The 22,574-nt window shown below is 37.3% G+C and overlaps 5 protein-coding genes across 8 annotated transcripts; 3 read left to right on the forward strand and 2 right to left on the reverse strand.

Moving 5' to 3' along the window:
* Positions 1-506: 506 nt before the first annotated feature.
* LOC125216909 (protein ALP1-like) lies at positions 507-2,852 on the reverse strand. The gene is made up of 5 exons (XM_048118695.1): positions 2,625-2,852; positions 1,645-2,188; positions 1,344-1,569; positions 823-1,268; positions 507-725 (listed from the first exon to the last, which is right to left on the reverse strand). Exons 2-5 carry the CDS (start codon positions 2,167-2,169, stop codon positions 705-707), a joined length of 1,218 nt encoding a protein of 405 aa, XP_047974652.1. The 5' UTR covers positions 2,170-2,188; positions 2,625-2,852; the 3' UTR covers positions 507-704.
* A 4,285-nt stretch (positions 2,853-7,137) lies between these two features.
* Positions 7,138-9,910, forward strand: LOC125215190 (adenylosuccinate synthetase 1, chloroplastic-like). Its single transcript, XM_048116534.1, has 4 exons — positions 7,138-7,564; positions 8,272-8,964; positions 9,070-9,381; positions 9,514-9,910. Exons 1-4 carry the CDS (start codon positions 7,238-7,240, stop codon positions 9,682-9,684), a joined length of 1,503 nt encoding a protein of 500 aa, XP_047972491.1. The 5' UTR covers positions 7,138-7,237; the 3' UTR covers positions 9,685-9,910.
* A 1,666-nt stretch (positions 9,911-11,576) lies between these two features.
* LOC125213110 lies at positions 11,577-16,404 on the forward strand. 4 transcript variants are annotated; one of them, XM_048113473.1, is made up of 5 exons: positions 12,995-13,140; positions 13,586-13,635; positions 13,744-13,805; positions 13,896-15,691; positions 16,003-16,404. In XM_048113473.1, the coding sequence occupies exons 4-5, from the start codon at positions 13,913-13,915 to the stop codon at positions 16,027-16,029; spliced, it is 1,806 nt and encodes a 601-aa protein (XP_047969430.1). In that variant the 5' UTR covers positions 12,995-13,140; positions 13,586-13,635; positions 13,744-13,805; positions 13,896-13,912; the 3' UTR covers positions 16,030-16,404. The 4 variants fall into 4 exon arrangements, 3 of the variants coding, with proteins under 3 accessions (XP_047969430.1, XP_047969432.1, XP_047969431.1); XR_007174859.1 differs by lacking the exon at positions 16,003-16,404 and having other exon boundaries at positions 11,577-13,140; positions 13,896-14,071; XM_048113475.1 differs by lacking the exon at positions 13,586-13,635.
* Positions 16,405-17,159: 755 nt separating this feature from the next.
* Positions 17,160-18,047, forward strand: LOC125213112. The gene is made up of 3 exons (XM_048113478.1): positions 17,160-17,599; positions 17,672-17,716; positions 17,883-18,047. The coding sequence occupies exons 1-3, from the start codon at positions 17,247-17,249 to the stop codon at positions 17,938-17,940; spliced, it is 456 nt and encodes a 151-aa protein (XP_047969435.1). The 5' UTR covers positions 17,160-17,246; the 3' UTR covers positions 17,941-18,047.
* Positions 18,048-19,273: 1,226 nt separating this feature from the next.
* Positions 19,274-22,071, reverse strand: LOC125213111 (guanylate kinase 2-like). The gene is made up of 10 exons (XM_048113477.1): positions 21,739-22,071; positions 21,386-21,421; positions 21,198-21,296; positions 21,029-21,105; positions 20,810-20,939; positions 20,343-20,705; positions 20,141-20,262; positions 19,932-20,067; positions 19,799-19,847; positions 19,274-19,726 (listed from the first exon to the last, which is right to left on the reverse strand). The coding sequence occupies exons 2-10, from the start codon at positions 21,386-21,388 to the stop codon at positions 19,503-19,505; spliced, it is 1,203 nt and encodes a 400-aa protein (XP_047969434.1). The 5' UTR covers positions 21,389-21,421; positions 21,739-22,071; the 3' UTR covers positions 19,274-19,502.
* Positions 22,072-22,574: the final 503 nt, after the last annotated feature.

A 22,574-nucleotide genomic window follows, 5' to 3' on the forward strand; every position in this document is an offset into this window, starting at 1 on the left:
CAAAGTCCGACGTAAGCTATTTGTCCATGATGAAAGCCCAACTGATTGTCAATCGTCAACTGTGAAGGACCAGTGTCATGTGGTTCCACTTATGGGTGCCGGATTCCAGTCAAAAATGAAAAATAAACCACCACGTCCCACTCAGCCGACTTGCCCACACGTGCTGAATGGTTCCCCTTTTGCGAGTTCATGTGCCTCGTGTAGCCCTCTCCCTGCCAGCCGACGTACTGCTCCGTAGGAAGTTGTCTAGATTATGCTTGCAAGTATCTACAAGTGCTTTGTTTATAGTAGGCTAACCTTTATCTTATATTAGATATTTGATGCCCATCGTCTCCCCTTTTTGTTTTTTGAATGTGTTTTGGGAGGCTTTTTGTTTTGAAGATGTAAAGTGGTGTGTTTTATCAAACACATCAACTGATATTTAAATGGGCTTTAATATTCAAAATATATTATAACTATTTTGGGTTGATGAAGGTGTATATGAAACTACACTATATCAGTCCGTGTTGGAGCAAAATATATACTCATTCACACAAATTCATATGCATAGGGTAGAGTTTTAGTAACATAGAGTGCTCATGATTCATAATCCTTGTTCATACATTCAAAAACATCCCATACATATTACATAGTGCTAGGAAGAGTTGAACCACTTCAACTTGACTCAAAAGGTGAAACTTCTGCTTGTCTTCGTTGATGATGCATCAGAGCGGAGCACCGGTGTACTGAAATTTGCATAGTTCATATTAGGTGCTTGCTAAGGCCAAAACTGACCACAACACAAGTAATCAAACATAAGAATTTTGTCATAAAAAAACATACCACATTCCACATCGATTGTGCTAAGGCATCTCGATGAGTATTCCACTCTGTTGTAGGCTCAACTGTGTCAACAAACTCATTTTCAACAGCCTCGGCTTCTAAATCATTGTCAATATGACCTCCATCCATTGCCAATTCGATTGGATCGGATAACATTGCGCCTCGCACATAGTTGTGAAGTAGAAAGCAAGCCATAATAAGCCTAATCTGCACCTTCACCGGGTAAAAGGCTGCACTCCTCAAGATTCCCCAACGCATTTTAAGTACAGCGAACGCACGCTCGATGACATTTCGTGCACGCGTGTGTCTCATATTGAAAATTTCACGTGGACTCTGAGGAGCCTCAGTAGCGGGCCCCCATTCTTTTAGATGGTAGCGGACACCTTTGAAGGGAGTTAGGAAACCATCACTATTTGCATAACCATTGTCGCATAGATAGTAATTACCTGCAATCGAATAATCAACTTTGATCAATAGTAATAGATAGCTGAGAATCAAGTATAACGGTTCCTAAATCACACCTCGAGGAACCTTCAATCCATTGGGGCGATTCACAGCATCGCGGAGGACCCGAGCATCCCCTGCAGATCCCTCCCATCCCGGTAGCACATACACGAACTTCATATCCCGGTCACAAACGGCTAAGGTGTTGGTGCAAATTTGACCTTTTCGTGAACGATACCGAGGTTTATCAGTCTGGGGCACGTGTAAGCTGATATAAGTCCCATCTAGAGCTCCAAGGCACCCCTGCATCAATAACAAATTTGTTTAAAAGCTAGAACTACATTATATTGAACCTCTTTGGGCTGTAAAAGCTAACACCTTGAACCACTTCCATCTGTTGTCGGTGCAATCATCTGTTATCGGTTCCGGTATAGCAAGCAGAGAGGCTTGCAACCTAATCACAGCTCGTAGGACACGATGAACATAGCGAGAAACCGTGTATCCAGAACGCAGGAAATCAAATTTGACAACGCGATTCTTTTTGTGGTGTGCCAAGATAGATAGAAACAACGCGACCTGCTCCTCAACCTTCACAAACCTGCCGTCTGTTAGGTCACCAGTTTGTCTGAATATGCGACATAGCCTTCCGAAAGCGTTCCGATCCATACGCAAGTTTTCTAAACATGCCACATCGGATACATTGACCAAGCGATTAATATGCCTCACTTGGTCTGGTATCCTTTTGATACGACCATAAATAGCTCGTACAGATCTTTGGTTCAGCCTCCGACGGTTCTGTTGTAGATATATGAGAATCATTGCAATAACATCAAGTTGATGGCTATGCATAACCTCCTCCATCAGTTGAATTACAAGTGCCGTCGTCGAAACTGGAGATGCCATTGTCGAAGAACAGGGAAATCTACAAAAGACACCGCTACTGCTTATTTTGCAATTCACAACCACGATAATACATATGATGTAAAAGTCACTGATTTTGGCTCTGCCTAAAATGTGTATGCATATCTTCTACAATTCAATAGTAAATAATTCATATTCACAAAATGAAACACAGCGAAACAAGTGAGCTGCAAGAATCGTTCAAAATCTAATTTGCAAAAAGTTCACCAATCTAGAACCCACGGAAGAAAAAATTGAAGGGGCGATCTGAAAGACCACACAATCAACCATAAATAATTCATATTAACAAAATGAAACACGGCGAGACAAGTGAGCTACAAGAATCGTTCAAAATCAAATTTGCAAAAACTGCACCGATCTCGAACCGATGGAAGAAGCAAGTCCAGATTCGATCTGAAAGGCCACATAATCAAATGTTTCAATTGTATAAAACTTACCTCCACAAAATGAAATCCTTTCGCAAAGTTTGGAGCGCTGCAATGAGGTGTCGAGGGTAGATGAGGAAGATGAATTATAGTCCTTCCACACTCCCCCAAATTGGAAAATAAACCCACAAGATTTTCTGGATTGTTTAACAATGGAATTCTACCTAAAACAGTAAAAAAGGACGGGTCGAAGACCCAAATCCCGGGTCGAATGGAAAAACGATCAATGGTACAAAACAGAGAGAAAAAGGTGGACTACTTTCATTTTCATGTATTATCAAGGCTAAAAAACTGGCCCTTAAGGTGATAACTATTTATCAGAATGAAAAGAGGGAAGCATACATAATAATCCCAAAAAGATTGCAGATGATTCCGACAAACATAGAGCTTTTCTCAATAGTATGGATAGCAAGAATAGTGACGCCAACAAGCTCGGCGAAAATGCATGTGAATATAATCAATTATTCAAGTTAAATATTGGAGTAATTAATTATTTAATTAGATGATGAAACTAATGATAAAAACAATTGAACAATTAAGTGGTTACCCGGTAATTGTTATTGGAAGAGCTTATGAAGAAAATAGAGAGGAAAATGATCTCCACGAATAGACCGAATGAATATATTGTGATAACGAGAGTGCTGTATGGAGGCTAAGTAGCATGCAATTCATCATGGCTGCTAAGTATGGATATGGTGGGAATTCTTTGGTGCTCTTTTTATTGCGTATTCTCGCAAAGATTGGTCTGCAATTTTCAAGATATGAGACAAAGTGATAGATAGAATGATAATGCAATAATAACTACTCCATCTTTAGGCTGTTAAATTTCCTAATCTTATATCAACACAAATAATGTCAACACAATGTCTCATTTATTGGTTGACAATTTTATAAATGAGCTCACATTTGTGTAGAGTACATTTTTACAAACAAGCTAACATTCGTATATTTAATCCCGATTTGACATTTTTATGAGAAAAGTTGACATTCATATGTTTTAATCTCGATGGTCCATTCTCTAGATTAAATAATTCATTTTAGGTATTGTTCCACTAAAATAGTGGTAATGACTATATATATATATAGGAAATAGAGATAGAAGAGTGTGCTAAACCGGTGAGACGAAGAATAACCCAGAAAGGATGTTACCTATAAAGAAATTTGATTACAATAATTAATCAGCAAATGATGGGCATTTTAAGTAAATAAAATAAAATTGGGTTGTTCTGGACATGGGGGCACAAAGCTATAACGAGTTATATGCACTAGACATGAACGACGACAAGCTCACAATGCATAATCATGTAAACAAATGAAAACTATATCATAAATTTATTACTACAACTCTATGCCATGCAGTCCCATCATAGTTTAAGGAACTCAATTATGTTAACTAAAAAAATAGCAACTATTTCTTTATTCATTTGAGTATTGTATCAAATTTATTTCCTTCTTAGTTTTTTCAGTCAACCATTCAGCCATATTGTTGGGTCTTTTTTAGATTATATTTATGCTTCCAGCCTCCAGGCCTATTAGGTTTAATTTTTGCGAAAACATACTACTCCATAAAACACAAAATAATCAATAGTGCCACATAAAAATAAAAAGAAAGGCAGAATATAGGTAAAAAAACAATCAAAAGGCAATAGACAACTTAAAAAGTGAAATATGTGAAATATACTGCATAATGGAATCTATAAATATATAAAAGGGGAGTTTTGGAGATATTTATAAAATTGTCATTATGAATATTATAGTAAAATAAAATAAAATAAAGACTTCATAATCATAAATCATTAGTAATTATATGTAATTGCTATGTAGTTGGTTTATTGGAGTAGTGAAGTACATGAAATCTTCCTATAAGTATTTTCTTTCATGTAATTTTGACGAAAAAGAAGAAACTACATTGAATGTAGTGCAATCGATTTGGTAGCTCAATATCATTCGGGCGAGAAGGTTAGGTTTTTGCCTCTTTGTCGATGTAAAATTATTTCCAGTTCATTCTCCGAGTTTGATAGTTATCGACAGTTGATGGAAGTGCTCATGCTTTGATTACTTTCCTCATTGTTTTCCTCTTCTTTGCTCTTCTTTGGTGAGCAGCCTCAAGATCACACATTAATGAGGATGAATTTCTTATGCACATTTCTCTGACTTGGTGTCTCCATAAATAAATTGGAATAGATTGTTTGGTATATGGACATGGAAAATTTCTAAAAAAACCAATTCTTTCTTTCTTGATATGTGTATGGGGGCTCCGGGGAGAGAGCGGGTAGGGAAAAAGGAGATAATAAGCTGAGGCGGCGATTGACGACTACAGATGGAGATTTTTTTACCGGTAGATAAGAAAAAGTATGAGAAGTGATTTATTCCGATGGATAAGAGCATCTCCAAGGGCAATTGAAAACATATTTTCCGGTATGGTTAAGGCTTCAATAATAAATATTTGTTGAAATTGCAATATACAATGTATAGTTGATTTTAATTTGAAATTCTTACATGTAGTGGAGGTATATTGGCTGATGGAGAAGATGGTGCCAATGTAGGACAAGGAAAGTGCTGGAGACGACCGGTGAAGATCAAGGGTACTGGAGATAGGTGGAGTCGGCCAGAGGAGGTTGGGGAAAAAGATAAGATTGAGGTGTATTGAATGAGAAGAGAAGTCGGAGGTGGACATTTTAAGCCTAAATTGTTTATTAGTAATGGACTTTCCAATTAGTTGGTCCAATTATTTATAAGTGAAAAGTTTACACATTATTTTTTTATGAAACATAATAGATGTAACAAGCGCTTGAGGATTTATATGATAGGATTTATATGATGTATTGGATTAATGTAATAAATTTACTTGTTTAATTTAATAAATTATATTTTTGAATTTGATGAAATACGAATGTAGTTTATATTTTATTTATTTATTTAATATATAGTTCGTTATTGTAATTTTTCTATGATGATTACATATTGTATATTAGGAGTACTAATTTCATATCGAGGGTGTTTTAGTATTGAATTGCACTATGCATTGCTAAAATGGAATATCTTTTTGTAGTAAGTAGGTAGTAGTATATATCAAAATATTTATGTTTAATATGCGTCTTTGTTGTTTTAATATTACTATAATTTTAAATATTATAATCATGCTCTGAACTTAAACTCTGCATAATTGGGTTTAAAATTTTACTTATATTACTCTAAATCGAAATTATAATTATAATTGTGATTTAGTTTATTATATTTTTATTTTATTTTCACACTTATTATTATTATTATTATTATTATTATTATTATTATTATTATTATTATTATACCGACATTTCTATTTAGTTAGATTGTTTAGTATCAAACATATAAATTCTAAATTACAAAAATATAATAATATATATTTTAAAAAAATTTATTTGATGGGGGAGATACTAGTATATATAATCATTAACTTGTAAAAATGTGATACTAGAAAACTCGAATGGAGTATTAACAAAAACTAAAGGGTCCAACTATTTTTTCTGAAACAGGCAATCAAAATACTGCAAGAGATATACTCCCTCCGTCCCATAAAGATTGTCTCAGTTCATTTTTTACACTCGTTTTGCAAAAATAATAATAAATAGATAAAGTTGAAAGAGAGTAAAATAAGAGAAAGAATAACGTAGGTAAGACTATTCTCTACATTATTCTTTCTTTTACTTTACTCACTCTCTACTTTAACTATTTATTATTATTTTTGTAAAACGAGTGTGAAAAAGGAAATGGGACATATCTTTCTAAACGGAGGGAGTATAATAATAATAATAATAATAATAATAATAATAATAATAATAATAATAATAATAATAATAATAAAAGAATTAATAAAATAATAGAAATTCTGAAAATTACATTATTGACTCGGAGAGACTGCTTCCTTATTTACAATCATCTCATATTTTAACTAAAACCAATATCTAACTATTTTTTATTTATAAAATTGAGAAAAAGGATTTAAATTAATCCAAAAATAAATAAAATTTATTCATAAAACCTAAATAAAATGGTTTTGGATACCATTAGAATATCAGAATAAATAAGATACTTATACTTCCTCTTCCTCCGTCTGCACACTTCCATTTCTGCACTCATTTTATAAATAATAATAAATAGTTAAGTGGAGAAATTCTCTACATTATTCTCTTTCTTACTTTACCATTTCTCACTTTTACTATTTATTACTCCCTCCATCCCATAAAAGTTGAGACAAAACTTTTAGGTACGAAGAGTAAGAATTTATATTAAAGAAATAGGAGAGATGAAAAAAGTAGGAATAGAGAGAGTAAAGTAAATGATGGAATAAAGTAAGAGTGATTGGATGTTTTGTCTTTTGTTAAAAAAGGAAATGACTCAATTTTTATGGGACGAACTAAAAAAGAATACGACTCAACTTTTATGGGACGGAGGGAGTATCATTTTTATAAAATGAGTGCAGAAACGGAAGTGTGACTCTTATGGGATGGGAGGGTGTATATTACTATATTTTACTGAAAAGAAGAATATCTAGCAACAGGGAAGAAGAATCACATGGTAGTGGAAGACTATATCTGCAATTCACTTCCTCTCTAACCCTCGCTCCTCTCTCCTTCCCCTCCACCATGACCATGAATCTCTCCTCCTCCACCTCCTTATCTTCCGCCACGCGGATGTGGAACGCTACGCTCTACGGCGGGTCCCACCCCCATCCCCAATTCACTCTCTCGCTTCCCACCCACAAGCTGCACAAGGCGATCATCTGCTCCGCCGCTGCGAAGAGCGTCTCTGCCGTGATTGACCAAGGACTCGGTGAGTCTCGATTGGAATTGACCCGAATTGCAGATCTCAGTCACGTCTCCGGCGTGCTAGGCTGCCAATGGGGGGACGAGGGCAAAGGAAAGCTCGTTGATATTCTCGCTCAGCACTTCGACATCGTTGCTCGCTGTCAGGTCTGTAGTTGTGCGCGCATTTTACTTTTAGGTTCAATTTTGCTCCGCTTTTCTAGTTTTTTCTTCGAATTTAGGGCTTTTCGGTATGTGGAGTTAGTTTCGTTTGTTCCTGTATTGATTATTGCTATTTTCGCTACTTGGAATTGTAATTTTGTTTGTCTCTCACCAGCTAACAAAAAATAATGTTTGATTGCTGCATTGATTTGATTGTAATTTTATGCGAATGTAGTGTATCTCACCGTTTACATATGTAGTTGATGATTACATATTAGTAAATGAAATCAGAGGAAAATGCAAAAGCTGTGTTTTTGATAATATGCTAATAATTTAGTCCAGTGGAGTTAAGTTTGGCTACCTTATAGTTCGTGCTTCTGGTTTAGAGTTTCCTTTTATGTCAAGTTTTTGGTTTCTCATGGAAAATTATGCGAATTAAATAGTTGTTCTGTGTGAGGAAACGCGTCGTTGATATAGTGATCAGCTGCATATTACTATTTAGCATGTTATGCAAATGCATTAAAAGGTCTATTTACGATTTTAGGTGCACAATAGGACTACTCGACAGTGTCTTTCCATTTATTGCAGATGATATATAATGTTGGCGTAGTTTTTATTTGAATATATAGTGTTTTGAGTCGCATTAAAAGAAGATTGTGGTTTCATTTTTGTGACCTGCTTTTTCTTAATTCTTCAACGCTATTTACTGTTAGGGTGGAGCTAATGCCGGCCACACAATTTACAATTCAGAGGGCAAAAAGTTTGCACTTCATCTCGTTCCCTCTGGAATTCTTAATGAAGAAACAGTCTGTGTGATTGGTAATGGAGTTGTGGTGCATCTGCCAGGGTTCTTTAAGGAAGTGGATGGGCTTGAAGCCAATGGAGTCTCTTGCAAAGGAAGAATACTTGTGTCTGACCGTGCTCACCTGCTGTTTGATTTTCATCAAGTTGTGGACGGGCTTAGGGAAGCCGAACTTGCTAAGTCATTTATTGGCACCACCAGGAGAGGCATTGGCCCTTGCTATTCAAGCAAGGTTATTCGGAATGGCTTAAGAGTAAGTGACTTGAGGCATATGGATACATTTCCTCAGAAGCTAGATATTCTATTATCTGACGCTGCTTCAAGATTCAAGGGTTTTTACTATACCCCTGAAATGCTCAGGGAACAAGTTGAACAATATAAGAGGTTTGCTGAGAGGTTGGAACCTTACATTACTGATACTGTGCATTTCATGAACGATGCCATATCTCGGAAACAGAAGATTTTGGTAGAAGGTGGTCAGGCAACCATGCTGGATATAGATTTTGGAACTTACCCTTTCGTAACTTCTTCTAGTCCATCTGCTGGAGGAATCTGCACCGGTCTCGGTATTGCTCCTAGAGTCCTTGGTGATCTTATAGGCGTGGTAAGCTTTTCTCGTATGAATTTGTCATAATTGTAGAATTACCTTGTTCATGTTCAGTATTTGTACTCTGAATCGCTGTATGAATTCTGTTTGACAATGGTGCAGGTGAAAGCATACACAACACGAGTTGGATCAGGTCCTTTCCCAACAGAAATACTGGGTAAAGGCGGCGATCTTCTTAGGTTTGCTGGACAGGAGTTTGGCACCACTACTGGCCGCCCTCGTCGTTGTGGCTGGCTGGACATAGTTGCACTGAAATATTGTTCTCAGATAAATGGGTTTTCGTCTCTGAACCTCACCAAACTCGATGTATTGTCTGATCTACCCGAAATCCAGTTGGGTATTTCTTACAAGCTACCTGATGGCTCAATAGTCAATTCATTCCCCGGAGATCTTCGTCTTCTGGAGCAGATCCAAGTAAGCCCTCATCTTATTATCTTCGGAATAAGTCACGCTTCTAGAGACATTTTTACTTCTCTCTCATATTACTACTTTTGTATTTCCCTTTTCTTAGTCGGTAATTTCCTCACCTTGGTTGTCTCTTTCTAGGTCGAATACGAGGTTATGCCTGGCTGGCAGGTCGATATTTCTTCCATCAGAGAGTACTCGCAGCTACCAAAGGCAGCTCGTGACTACGTAGAGAGGATAGAAGAGCTCGTAGGTGTACCCGTTCACTACATAGGCGTCGGACCAGGCCGGGATGCCCTCATATACAAGTAAAGTCTTTTCCTTGTGAAGAGTAATCTCTCCCTTGGAAATTTCTGCCACCCTGATTGAGGGCTGATTCTCTGAGTTGTTTCATAAAAATCTTAAAAATGTTTGATTTGCTGACGTGAAATTTGTGTAGATTTCTCCTCAAATTTGTAGTTTGTATCGTCACATCCTAAGCTCCGTAATTAAAGACAGTTTTCAATCAGCCTTTGATTGGAAATTAATTAGAAATCAACATAAAGATGCAAATTTGTAAAATATTGACTTATGTCCAAGAGACCAAGAACTTCCAATGTACTTACTATGGTAAAAAATAAAAAATGTTACCTAGCTAATACTCCCTCCGTTTCGCAATAGTTGAGGCGGAGGTTAGGGGCACGGAGTTTAAGAAAGGGATGTTTAGTGGGTTAAGTGGATAGATAATAAAGTAGATGAAGTAGTTGGAGTTTTTAAATTTGAATATGAATTTTGATTTGACACTTTTATTTAAACTAAAAAAATTGTACGACCATAATTCATTCTTTAAATTATTTATTCATTTGTTTATTATTCACATATTAAAAAATAAATTCTGAGTTTAAGAGAGAGAAAGCAAGCCGACAATACATAGACTTGAGTAAAATGAAGTCTTTTTTTATTCACTCGAATGTTGGCAGCTGTAACATTTAAAATTCAAGAAAGGAAATTTACAAAAATTTCGTCAAAAATTATGGCGCCATTTAACATTTCAATTAACCAAAAGGGGCGCCACTTTCTACTTCCTCTATTAATACTCTACTGCTAATAAGGGTTGTTAATAAATATGACTAAATCACAGTTAATGTGCTAATTATTTCCTTATTTGGAAACGACTCAACTATGAAGAAACTTCCCGAAATGGTAAAATGACTCAACTATGGCGAAACGGAGGGAGTATTTGTCTCATACTATAAAAATATAATGTTGAGTCTCGATTATTGATTTGACATGTAGCCAATTGTAAAATTGGCTCATTTTGACCAATTAGAACGAATGGAATTACGAAAAATATTGAAACCATTTGCTTGCAAAATGACCAAAAATTTCAATGCTGAATATATTTTTATAATTTATCAGTATGGGTTAGGCCCCATGGTTTAAAATTACCTTATTTTCTAAAATCAATTATTTCATGAGACGTTGTTTTACCTTTGTAGATCTCAGTAATCAATAAGGGTGAGGCTTACATAGAGTGATTATCCATAAATCACTCGATCTTCCAAGCTATATTAACAAAAATTAATAAATAAATTTTGCTAATTTACTAAAATATAATGAGAACTAACTAAAGTAATTGGTATTTTTAGGGCTCGTTTGATAAGAAAGATGAGATATAACAAGATTTGTTAAATAAGATAAGAAATGCGGGCTTCGTGTCAAGATAAGCTCAGATGAAGGTTTTTTCGTTTGTTGTTTGGTAGGCAAGAAATTATCTTGATTTTGTATTGATAAATCATAATAAATGAGGTAGAAATGCTATGCGACCAAATTTGTGAGATACATATCTTTGTATTTTAAGGAAAAATTTGCAGGCTCGGATGGGCCATAGAGAAAACCACGGGCTGACATAATAGGTTAACTATGATATCAAACATTTAGAAATAGTCATATAAGTATCTATATCTAGGCATTACTAACTTATCAAACGGGCCATCCAATCTTTTTCGAACTTTGATGATTATTTTATGTACTAGTAACTTATATGCGTGACTATGATCAATTTTACCCCGTTTTATTAAATTTATTCAAGTTTTTTCTATTTATAAATTTTATCCTAAGTTTTTGAACTTACATCAATTTTATCAACCTGACTTGTTTCTAAAAGTTAAAAATTAAAGTGATGTATTCATAGCATAATGCATTACTTTTTCTTTTGAACAAAATAAACTGAAGTTTTCAACAGAAATCACAGGATCCGCGCTGAATCTCATTCGGATCATGATTTCGGTAAAGATCTCATCTTTTAATCATTTTGTAGTGTTTACCTGTGCTGGGCGGTCATGACGGTTTCTGACAGAAAAACCCAGATGAAAATTTTGGGTTTATGCCGGTTGATTTTGATCCTTATTTTTGGAGCTGTTTTCTTGCTGTTATTGTTTAGGGCCAATACAATTGCAGATTTAATCACCATATATTCAGCTAATGAGAGTTTAGGATGGAATTGTAACCATAGTTTCAATTCTAGCAAGAATTCGAAGCTTCCTCGGCAGAATGAGTTGTCTATTTCACTACAGAAGCGTAATCAGATGTTGCCTAGGAACTCAGATTTATACCCTAAGTTAGTTCACAATCACATAGTCATTGTGTTGTATGTGCATAACCGGCCTCAATATCTTCGTGTAGCCGTAGACAGCCTGTCGAAAGTCGAGGGGATTGGTGAGACTCTCCTCGTTGTTAGCCATGATGGTTACTTTGATGAGATGAACAAGGTTGTGGAGGGCATCATGTTTTGCCAAGTGAAACAGATCTTTGCCCCTTTTTCGCCTCATGTGTTCCCCGAGGGATTCCCGGGTGTTTCATCGAGTGATTGTAGGGATAAGGACGATGCAGTGGCGAAGAAATGCGTGGGGACCCCGGATCAGTATGGATACCATAGGTTGCCTAAGATAGTGTCGTTGAAGCATCACTGGTGGTGGATGATGAACACGGTGTGGGATGGTTTAGAGGAAACGAGGCAGCATTCGGGGCATATCCTTTTCATAGAGGAGGATCACTTCATTTTTCCCAATGCATACCGCAACTTGCAGCTTCTTGTGAAGCTGAAGCCTAAGACGTGCCCAGATTGCTATGCTGCGAATCTGGCTCCGTCTGAGGTGAAGTCGAAGGGGGAAGGGTGGGGGAGTTTAATAGCCGAGAGGATGGGGAACGTGGGTTACTCTTTTAACAGGACAGTGTGGCGGATGATTCATAGGAAGGCTGTGGAGTTTTGCTCGTTTGATGATTATAACTGGGATATTACAATGTGGGCTACTGTTTATCCTTCGTTTGGGAGCCCTGTCTACTCGTTGAGGGCACCTAGGACGAGCGCTGTTCACTTTGGGAAATGCGGTTTGCATCAAGGTCAGAGCGATAATGCGGCCTGTATTGATAATGGTGTATTGAGTTTTGATGTCGAAGAAACTGATACAGTTGCTAATATCAAATTGGATTGGGGGCTGCATGTGTACAAGCATCAACCCAGCTATCAACCCGGGTTTAGAGGATGGGGAGGCTGGGGAGATAGAAGGGACCGTCAACTATGTTTGGAATTCGCCAAACTGTATTGGACTTCAAAGGGCGTTATGGTGTGATTGGCTGTCGTTTCCTCCACAACCGGCTACATTTGAACCTTAACACGATGCTGTATTCTTTATGGAATCGATGAGGATTCCATACTCTTCTCGAGCATATCGTTTGAATGCTCCTATATTTGCAAGAGATGGCAAGAGCAGAGATGAGCTCTCTCATGTAAGTAACTTAATTCTACATGCCAAGTGTGTTTTGAATAAAACTTTTATCTTTTGCAATATTTGTTGTATTGTTTGTAATGCTCTAATTTTAATCAAGCAACATGCAAATTTTGAATCCTATTTTTTCATACTAAAAAGCAAGAGAAAACACTAATCCATTTTTTGCAAATCACAAATGGTTAATCTAAAAATGGTATGCATCCTATCTTTGGCTTCCAAACTATCATAGAAAAAAATCAGATTAAGAATTTCAAACATCCAAATTCCAGAAAACAATGATCACCTCATCCTTGACCCCATAATTCACAAAAAATTGCTATCTTTGATCACACATAGGCTCAGTCTCACACCATTATTTGGGCTATAAGCCCTCAAATATTTTGTAATCTATGATTATCAATTTTTCTAATTTGAAATAGTTATTGAATTATTCAATGGAAAAGGTGAAAAAGTGGGAGCGAGACAAATGTTTTTCAAGATTGTGGTTTTGAAGGTTTGATCTCTATTTCAGCTGGCATAGTTATATCAATTTCCCATCCAATATTTATCTATGTGTATGTGCAGATTAAATTGATTTACTTTCTTGTTTTGAATTACTCAGATGCTATTTGAATCTTGAATTTCCGAATCCTAATCCTAATCCTAATCCATAACAGTTTTATGGTGAGCATTGAGAATTAATTCTGATTAATTTCTTGTGATTTGATGATGTACATTGTCTCAATTTTATTGGATTTATATGAAAAACTGCAGATTTAAGGAGGAATAAAATGGGGGTTACATTAATGGAGTTTGGGAATCATATGAGGAAAGGTGTGATGTATCCAATTAGAGGGTGTTTGCATCATCCATTTCTTGTGTTTATTGTGTGTGGGATGATATTCATTTCAAGGGCATTTCCTTTAATGACGCCCTTGTTGCTTTCGGTCTCTCCGGTTGTAGTCTGCGTGGCCGTGTTGCTCGGAACCCTATTGTATTATGGGCAGAAGAGCATACACGAGACTGAGAAAGAAATGAAGTCCAAATACGAGGGCGTAAATCACAAATTTATCAATGATAATAATGCTAGTGTTGTTGAGAAGGATGAGAAGCATTTTATTGAGAAATGTGGTGAGAGTGTTGAGAGGAAGTTGAGCGTGGATTCGAGTTTGTTAGGGCGTAACCTAGGTGAGATTCGTGTAGGCGGAGACGGATTGAGTAAGGGGGTTAGTGTAGGCGTAGATGGATCAAGTGAGATTGAGTCGGAGAGTAGCGAGAGTGGGGAGGAGAGCGAGGGGTTCGGCGATCATCGGGTTCACACGGGGAAGGGTGAGGGGTCGAGTGAGGAGAAGGAGAGGGAGGGAGAGGGGACTGGTGATGGTGATGGGGAAGTGATGGCTGATCACTATGCTATAATCTCTAAAGTGATGGGTGAGCTACTAGAATCAGAGTCGGACCACGAGAAATCTGAGGGGGATTCGTGCGATTCCGAGGGAGGGAACGTAGAGGATCACCGCGAGGATGACGAAGAAGGAGAGGGAAAAGGTTCGGCCTCGGGGTCCGAGAGCTTGTCTCCGGATGATGCCTCGATCGATGGCACAATACCAACGAGGCTCCACGAGCTCCACCCCTTTTTGGACGAGGACGCTCCGCAGCCTGCTCAGATGTCTCATGCCAAGTCCGAGACGTCCCTAAACGAGCGATCTCCGGGATCAAGCATCAGCAGCATTGAGTCGGCTGATGAGACTGATGTTCAAGAATCGGAGGCTGTAGATGATGAAGACGATGATGACAACACAGAGGATCACACCAAGTCTGTCATCACTTGGACAGAGGAGGATCAGAAGAATCTGATGGAAGTTGGAAATTCGGAAATCGAAAGGAATCAACGGCTGGAGAGGATTTTAACGAGGAGAAGGAATCGGAGCATGATCCCGGAGATAAACTTTATGGAGTTAGAAAACTCCGATTTTCAGTTCCAAGTCGCTCCTATTTCCACAGCAAGACGGAATCCGTTTGATCTGCCTGAGGACTCAGTCCCCGGCTCGGCTCCTTCAGTTTTATCACAACGAAGCAAGAATCCTTTCGAGTTACCGGATGACTTGATTGAAGAGGATCTGAAAGAAATGGGGGACGAGTCTCGAGTAGAGATTAAGCCTTCACTAACTCGAAAACCCTTCCTTAGAAGGCGCGACAATTTCTCTGCAATGCCCTCGATCTTTTCCCCGAATAGGCTAGAGAGGCGTCCGGTGAAGATAAGGCCCTTCTTCGTTGCAGAAAGGGCGATTGCAGATGAGGCGGGCTACTCACCGTATAAACGGCAAGCAAGCAGGAAGAGCTCTAGTTCGGAGGAAACAGAATCGGTTGGGTCGGTCGAGTATATTGAAGACGAGGCAGAAGAAGATCCGGAATATGATCATGAACCGGATGATGATCATGAGAGTGCTGATATGAGGGGGGCAGTGGACGATGTTCCGAACAGGTGGCCTGTGTACGACACCGACACCGACACAGGCCCAACTGCCGCGGCTCGACTGGAAGTAGGGCATTCAGATGATGAAGGAATGCAGGTAACTGATACATTAATGCCCTTTTTCTTGTAATGTCTACTTCTCATTTTAACCAATGACTAAACAATGTAGTTAGATAGCTCTACACTAGAGCTACTACTGTAGAATTTATCATCCACTTCAACTTGTTATGATATCATTAATAGTTTAATATGTAGGAAATTGACAATCATGAGAAAAATCAGAACAATTGAAAGTTTGGTGTTATAATTTTTAGTCCAGGGTATAAAACATACCTATAATCTGAATGAAAGTTCGTGTATTTAGAAGCAATTAGCCATTGACTAATAAATCTGAGCTCGGTAATGCAGGTGCGAGATACTCAGTCTGCTCATTAAGAAATACGCGTTGACATCTATGGATTCATGAGGGGCGAGCGTACAGGCAAAATACAAGATTAATCTCTAGGCAAGGAGTTGAGGATAAACGAACAACGCAGCATTGCTGCTGAAAACTGTTGTGAGAAAGGCTAAAAGACAGAATGATTTTGGCTTGATTTCTTGAGTTTTCATATTGTATTTGTACGCAGTTGTTCGAATGCATGTTAAGAATTAGAATGCGCTGTCGAGTCGTTTGAAATGGTAATAGTCTCGCCTACGTGTGGCGTGGTATTTTCTACTTTGTGCGCCGTTGGCGCATACATGAAAATGCACGTAATACGCACAGAGTGTATTTTATTATGCAATATATAATTAAAGTAAATATAATTGGATCGAATTCGATATATTTTGAAAATAGGAGATGTGATCGACATGGCCCTTGTCTGCAACTGATGATGATCTACTGTTGTCTGAAGTGAATTGGAAGGTTCGAGAGATCGGAGAGTGTGACTGCTGAGAGTTATGGGCAGAAGGGTGGAGAATTCTTGGTTGAATCCGAGGAAGGAAGCTTGAAAAGATGGGAGGCAAAGTGATTTCAAAGATCCCTCGAATGGGAAATCATCAAGAGTGTTGTTAGTGAAGAATCTGTTCTGGTAAGATAGAGATGAAGATAAAAAGCAGCAGCATCAGTGGTTAAACTCTCTTCCATTTTTGGAATGTAGGGATTATCTTCGAACAAATTTATCGAAACGCGCGCTCACACACAGAGGCGAAAGTAAAGTTGGAGAGAAATGTGCCGTGCGATATGGCTTTATTATTGTTGTTATGTGCGGGTGTCGTGCGCTTGAGGAATAAAACATGAAATTCAAATAGGATAAAAAATATTTACAATGAAAGGATCATCTATGCAAAGTTGGAAAAAAAAAGGAATTGGAAGAGCATGTTTTTCTGTTTTTCAATTTGAGAATGTAAAAAAAGTACCTAATTGTTGGTATATGTTTTCTAGTAGTACTATTTATATATTTACTGAAAATAACTATTTTCCACTTTTGTCACAAATTTTGGATTCTTTATTTTCAATAAGGTTACAAAAAAGAATGAAATAGTAACGTTTTTTCGTATATTAAAAACTAAATTCAAAATGCCAAAACTTGGGGTTGAAAATGAAGGAAGCATGAACTTATGGATAAACCAATCACCAAAAACAAAATTCCAAAAAAAATAAAAAAATCAGAATGCTTCTCTATGGTGGCGCAAGATGCTCAATGAAATGCCCGAGAAAAGCTCCCATCTTCCATCACCACATCACCGCAGGAAACACCATAGCCGTCTCAATCGTGGCCGCCACCGCGGCGCTGGTATTGTCTGCAGGCGCCATTGAGGTGGCGGCGCCAGCAGAAGAGACGCTTTCCAACGTGCCGCAGACGCTGTCAAGTGTCTGCGGCCCCGATCAAAAGGATTGCAAAAAAAGATATAAGATACAAAAGCCCAAATCGAAGAAAGCGGAGGCTTGCACGAATAAGTGCACCTCCACTTGCATTCGAGGCGGTTTAGGGTCCCCCGGAGAAGGCCCCTTAAATATCCGGAGGTATGACTTATATGCATTATGTACACTTACTATAGTTTTGATATAAATAAATGTGATTTTCAATATGTGCAGACCACTGGTTGTTTTCAAGGATGGTTTTCGAAGTCGAAAATATTGGTAAGCCTCTACTAAATTCATCTCAATTTAATTACTCCTTCCATTTATTTTAACACTATATATTTCATTCACTAAAAATTACTAGTATGCATGTTTTTCTCTACACTCTACTAGTAGTATAATTTGACTCCCTCATTTTATTTAATGCTTCTATGATTTTGTACAGTTTGTCAGAATGCTCTGACATTTGTAACTTGATTGGAGATGGAGATGATGGCCCCTGATTCATTCATTTTCTTTTATTTTCAAGAATACAATTGTTCAAAACTAGATCAATCAGTGTTTTATTTTTTACCCATGTAAATCCATATATGTAAATTGAGCTTATGTATTCAAAGATATCACGTACAAGAATATTCTAAAGACTAATTATGAAGTCACTTAATTCTTAATAACTCTGTATAATTTGAACTGATGTAATGGTAAAACTGAAAACATCCTAGTAATAAGTGAAAAAAATGCTCAATCATTAATCCTCTAGCAATCATAAAAAGCAAACACTCCTAATTAATAGTACTAATTTTTTAATGACAGTTCTAGTGGTAGCAAGGATATTATTCATATTGTATTCCTTCCATATCAAACCACACATTTTTCTCTTTGCTTGACGATACCAAATTCTTATCGACTTAGAACATATGCTTTCATTATTACCAATTTGCTATGCATCAAATACTTGCGTTTCCGATTCAAATACTACTTTATCATAATAGAATATAATAATATCTACTATGCTTTCTCAATCCAGATACCTTATAGACGCCTACAGATACTATTACCAATACTTATATCAAATTAATTAGTGAAATTTATTGTTTTAAAATGAATATTAAACCTTATATTTATACTATTATTTATGTTTAATATATTTTGCTTAATAATATAGTAATTCATAAATTTTGGTAGTACTCATTTTGAAAAAATCAAACTTTAGTAACCAATTCGATTAAGAAGGACCCAGCCAATAATTGATCACATAACAATGCCACATAAAATTAGTCTTGTCTCATGAGTTTTTTCCGCCTACGAATTAATCTTTGTTCAATTACGAAGACTTAGCCAAATAATCGATCGAATAACAATGCCACGTGTCACGTGAAACTAGTCCGGTCCGATGAGTTTTTTCGCCTACAAATTAGTCTCTGATAGTCTCGAACAATTTGCATTATGAATCTCTGATGCTTCAAAAGAGAGACAGAAAATCTAATAATAATGCTTGCAAAATCCAGTTAGATTGGCTACAAAGGTGGTCCTATTTTCCCTGTATATTGATGGCAAGCATGTGCTATTATTGCTATATAAAATGCACAGAATCACATACAACATGTGGTTTGTGCACAGACAACAAGCACCTGTCTATTCACTTTTATTTCAAGAATCCATCCCATGCAAAATTGACTCTACTTACACACACTAGTTGGCTCTGCACATGAAGATTCCATAGTAGCCTATCATCATGCAGGCTAACAAGGTCTGAGGTTTAAGTCCATCGTGATGTAATTTTCAAATTTACCTAAATCCCGAAGATCGTTACCAAAGATGAGAAGAAAGTGCATGTCGAAGGAAAGTTCGAATTTTCTATCATATCCCAACAACAGGGGGAATCAATATTCGTGTTTCTCCACGCGAGAATCCAACATATGAATCATGAAATCACGGGGGGTGAAAATAGTTTGTTAGCTATTTGCGTACGCTTGTTTATAAAGCCGTACGCCCTTAAACTACTAGGTAAGTTTGTGGATGAAAGTAAGGTAAATGAAATATCTTTAGAATAGAGAGGTTGATGTTAGCTTTCCACTTTGAAGCCATTACTGCCGGTCGTGGATGGCCCAGCCGCGTAGAAGTTCAGACCCCTTGTCCTGCCAGGCGCGCCACCCTTGATTGACGATAAATCCAGCACAGACATGCTGCTAGCCGGTTTCTCTTGGTGCGAAGTATTGCAGTTTATGAGGATCTTCTGGTCGATTTTTGAGACGGTGTGTTCCACAGGCACGTGGACCATCTCTGGAGCTGAAAAACGAGCGTACTGATTTCAATATTACGAGCAATAGATTTCAATTTTTGATGGAATTAAAAACTCGCCTGAGATATTGGTAGCTTTGGCACTCCCATCACTGAGCCCTAATAATTTCTGCAAGATTTGTGAGATTCAGTTTCAGAATTATGTTGAAAATTTGAACAAACATATACAGAGAAATAATAAGATTTCAATCACTTTGAGATTCTCGTAGCACGTCTCCAGATCATCATTAATTAAGGTATGATCGAAGAGCCCGGGCGAGGTTCCCTGATCAATCTCTGCCTTAGCATTCCGTAGACGTTTTTGGATCTGCTCTTCTGTCTCAGTCCCCCTTTATAATAAAACACGAACTTCATGTCAATAACACGACAATTGAGCATAGAAAGGTAACAAGACTTGTCTACCTAGCACGAAGGCGTTTCTCAAGCTCCTCAAACGAAGGAGGGCAGATAAAGATAAATATGGCCTCGAGAGAGCTATCCCTTACTGATCTAGCCCCTTGAACATCAATGTCAAGAATGCATCTCTACACAAAATCATGAATCATACATTCAAATTTGAACTAAATGCTCATCATTTCTCATCAATGAAACAACAATTTGATACCTTTCCTTGGTCGGTAACCACCTCAACCGACTCTACACTCGTCCCATAGAGGTTCCCGTGAACCGCTGCAAACTCTAAGAATTTGCCATCCTGTATATCTTTCTCCATCACAGCACGTTCAGTGAAATGATAGTGGACGCCATTCTGCTCGTTGCTTCTTGGAGCTCGGGTGGTGTGGCTCACTGAGAACCCGAACATCGTTGGGAAGTCCTCCATCAGTTTGGCAATAAGGGTGCCTTTACCAACCCCCGAAGGACCACTTATGACAACGGGTATTCGAGCCTCGCCCACCACACCTTTACTCCAAGCAACCACTTCACAACCTAGTCTAGCTCTCTGCTCTCTCACAAACACAGTGTTAACCTAAAAAAAGTCGAATAAGAGGCATCAAAAACTAGACACAACATGTATACATACACTAAACATCATCAGCTTCTCACAAGTGATGCAATAAAAGGGAGACAGACCTCAAGAAACCAAAAGCAATCATCTGAGGTCGAGTTACCCTTAACGACCAAAATCCGATCTTCATCCAAAACTATAGCCGAGTGACCCTTTGACAGCGTAGGTCTCGTCCCAAACACAGTTGGGATCACCCTACAACACAATTCAAGATTCAAAGCTATGTCACAGTGTTCAAATTCAAGATAACTGCACCAACATCAGAATCCTCAAGAGACCATTACCATTCGCTGGTGGATTTCTCGAAAATCCGAACTCCAATGGAGGAATCAGATCCATTTCCCATGGCACCAATGACAAACTGAATAAAAATCAAGCAAAGAATAAAAGGACCATCACCAAACAAGGACACTTGAAGCATAGCATTTCATTCAAGATAGGGAATCATCATACTGTTCTATTGCAGCCCATGTTGATGATTGTTTCGCAGCCCTTAGATTTCAAGAGAAGACCATTTGAAAAATCATCAGAAATGAAAGCTGGAGCTTCCCCCTGATCATACATAACACACACATAATTAAGCCCATTTTCACAAAATCAAATTATCCCCAAATTGTTAAATCATGAATATGAACTCTCACCATTGATAAAGGCAATCCAACCAATCAACAGATAATCTGTTGCAAGAGAAAACATAAGAAGACATGAGTACATCCACTGCTCACAGCTCTCATGCTCACCAAAATGCATAAAACCTCATCACACACACACATATATATACACGATTGATTAAACTGAAAAAGGACAAAAAATACTAAATCAAAGTCTCAAATAACAGAAGCCCGAATTGCCAGCCACATAATTTGAGCAATCAAAACAATATCTCATCACATTCAGCTACAAAACCTCAAGTGAAAATACATAGCTCAAAGAAATTGCAGAAAATCATTTTTTTGCCAGAAAAAAAAAAACATTGAAAATTAAAATTTGCCACCTCAAATCCACCCGAAAAGCACTGGATCAGAAGTGGTAATGCAATGAGGCGTCGAAGCTTCTATTGTATTTCAATCTCTTTTTTCCTTTCCCAATTGATTTATAGGGTCAATCAAAGACGTGATTTTTAAGGCAGGGGAGACTTGGATTGAGAAAGTTTGTAGAGGTTGCAAGAAATTTTGAGAGGGACTCCCATTTTGGAAAGCAAATGCTATTCCTATTTGTAATAATAATGAAGAGTGGCATAGAGAGGTGGATTTGCAGTCGTATTCACAGCAATTTGAGGGCGATCTAACTCTTCTCTATCTAGATTCATTCTCTTTCTAGAATTCCTCCCTCTCTTTTCTTGCTTTTTTATTCTTTTTTTCGACAAGTTGGCTAGAAACGACGGCTTCCTCTGTAGAAAGTAATAAACATTGCATAAAATCAGAAATATTTACTGTATTTTATTTTGGAGTTTAGACTATCTTCGATTAGATGTTAGTACTACCAATTTATTTTATTGTTAGTGAAAAATGAAAAATATTGAAAATGTCTGTTACTCTTTACTATATTACACAAATGTTACTATTTATCAATCCTAAAGCTTTAGGATTTGAATCTCGAACCAAAGTATTACCAAATCTACACTGATCTGTAGACTTTTTGTAACTATCTTTGTTTGTTTCGTTACAAAACGCCTTTGTAAAACATTTGATTGAATAAAAAACACTATAATTTGATTGGGTCGAATAGATTTGATTGTAGGACGAAAAACATTTTCTATATTTTCCATGAAAAAATGTAGATTGTAGGACAAAAAACACTGTCTATTTTCTATGAGAAATTGAAATAATT

The sequence above is a fragment of the Salvia hispanica genome, chromosome 3 (genome assembly GCF_023119035.1).
Source record: "Salvia hispanica cultivar TCC Black 2014 chromosome 3, UniMelb_Shisp_WGS_1.0, whole genome shotgun sequence".
Taxonomy (NCBI): Eukaryota; Viridiplantae; Streptophyta; class Magnoliopsida; order Lamiales; family Lamiaceae; genus Salvia; species Salvia hispanica.

Bases quoted from the DNA above. Each gene is read 5' to 3' on its own strand.
- LOC125216909 (XM_048118695.1), bottom strand. From the start codon at position 2,169: ATGGCATCTCCAGTTTCGACGACGGCACTTGTAATTCAACTGATGGAG. The intron at 1,269-1,343 runs GTGTGATTTAGG...ATTCGATTGCAG, and splicing joins TGGATTGAAGGTTCCTCGAG to GTAATTACTATCTATGCGAC. The intron at 726-822 runs GTATGTTTTTTT...TGCAAATTTCAG, and splicing joins CACAATCGATGTGGAATGTG to TACACCGGTGCTCCGCTCTG.
- LOC125215190 (XM_048116534.1), top strand. From the start codon at position 7,238: ATGACCATGAATCTCTCCTCCTCCACCTCCTTATCTTCCGCCACGCGG. The intron at 7,565-8,271 runs GTCTGTAGTTGT...ATTTACTGTTAG, and splicing joins ACATCGTTGCTCGCTGTCAG to GGTGGAGCTAATGCCGGCCA. The intron at 8,965-9,069 runs GTAAGCTTTTCT...ACAATGGTGCAG, and splicing joins TTGGTGATCTTATAGGCGTG to GTGAAAGCATACACAACACG.
- LOC125213112 (XM_048113478.1), top strand. From the start codon at position 17,247: ATGCTTCTCTATGGTGGCGCAAGATGCTCAATGAAATGCCCGAGAAAA. The intron at 17,600-17,671 runs GTATGACTTATA...CAATATGTGCAG, and splicing joins GGCCCCTTAAATATCCGGAG to ACCACTGGTTGTTTTCAAGG. The intron at 17,717-17,882 runs GTAAGCCTCTAC...GATTTTGTACAG, and splicing joins TTTCGAAGTCGAAAATATTG to TTTGTCAGAATGCTCTGACA.
- LOC125213111 (XM_048113477.1), bottom strand. The intron at 21,106-21,197 runs GTATGATGATTC...ATTTTTATTCAG, and splicing joins ACATGGGCTGCAATAGAACA to TTTGTCATTGGTGCCATGGG. The intron at 19,848-19,931 runs GTGATTGAAATC...CAAATCTTGCAG, and splicing joins CGTGCTACGAGAATCTCAAA to AAATTATTAGGGCTCAGTGA.
- LOC125213110 (XM_048113473.1), top strand. From the start codon at position 13,913: ATGGGGGTTACATTAATGGAGTTTGGGAATCATATGAGGAAAGGTGTG. The intron at 15,692-16,002 runs GTAACTGATACA...TCGGTAATGCAG, and splicing joins CAGATGATGAAGGAATGCAG to GTGCGAGATACTCAGTCTGC.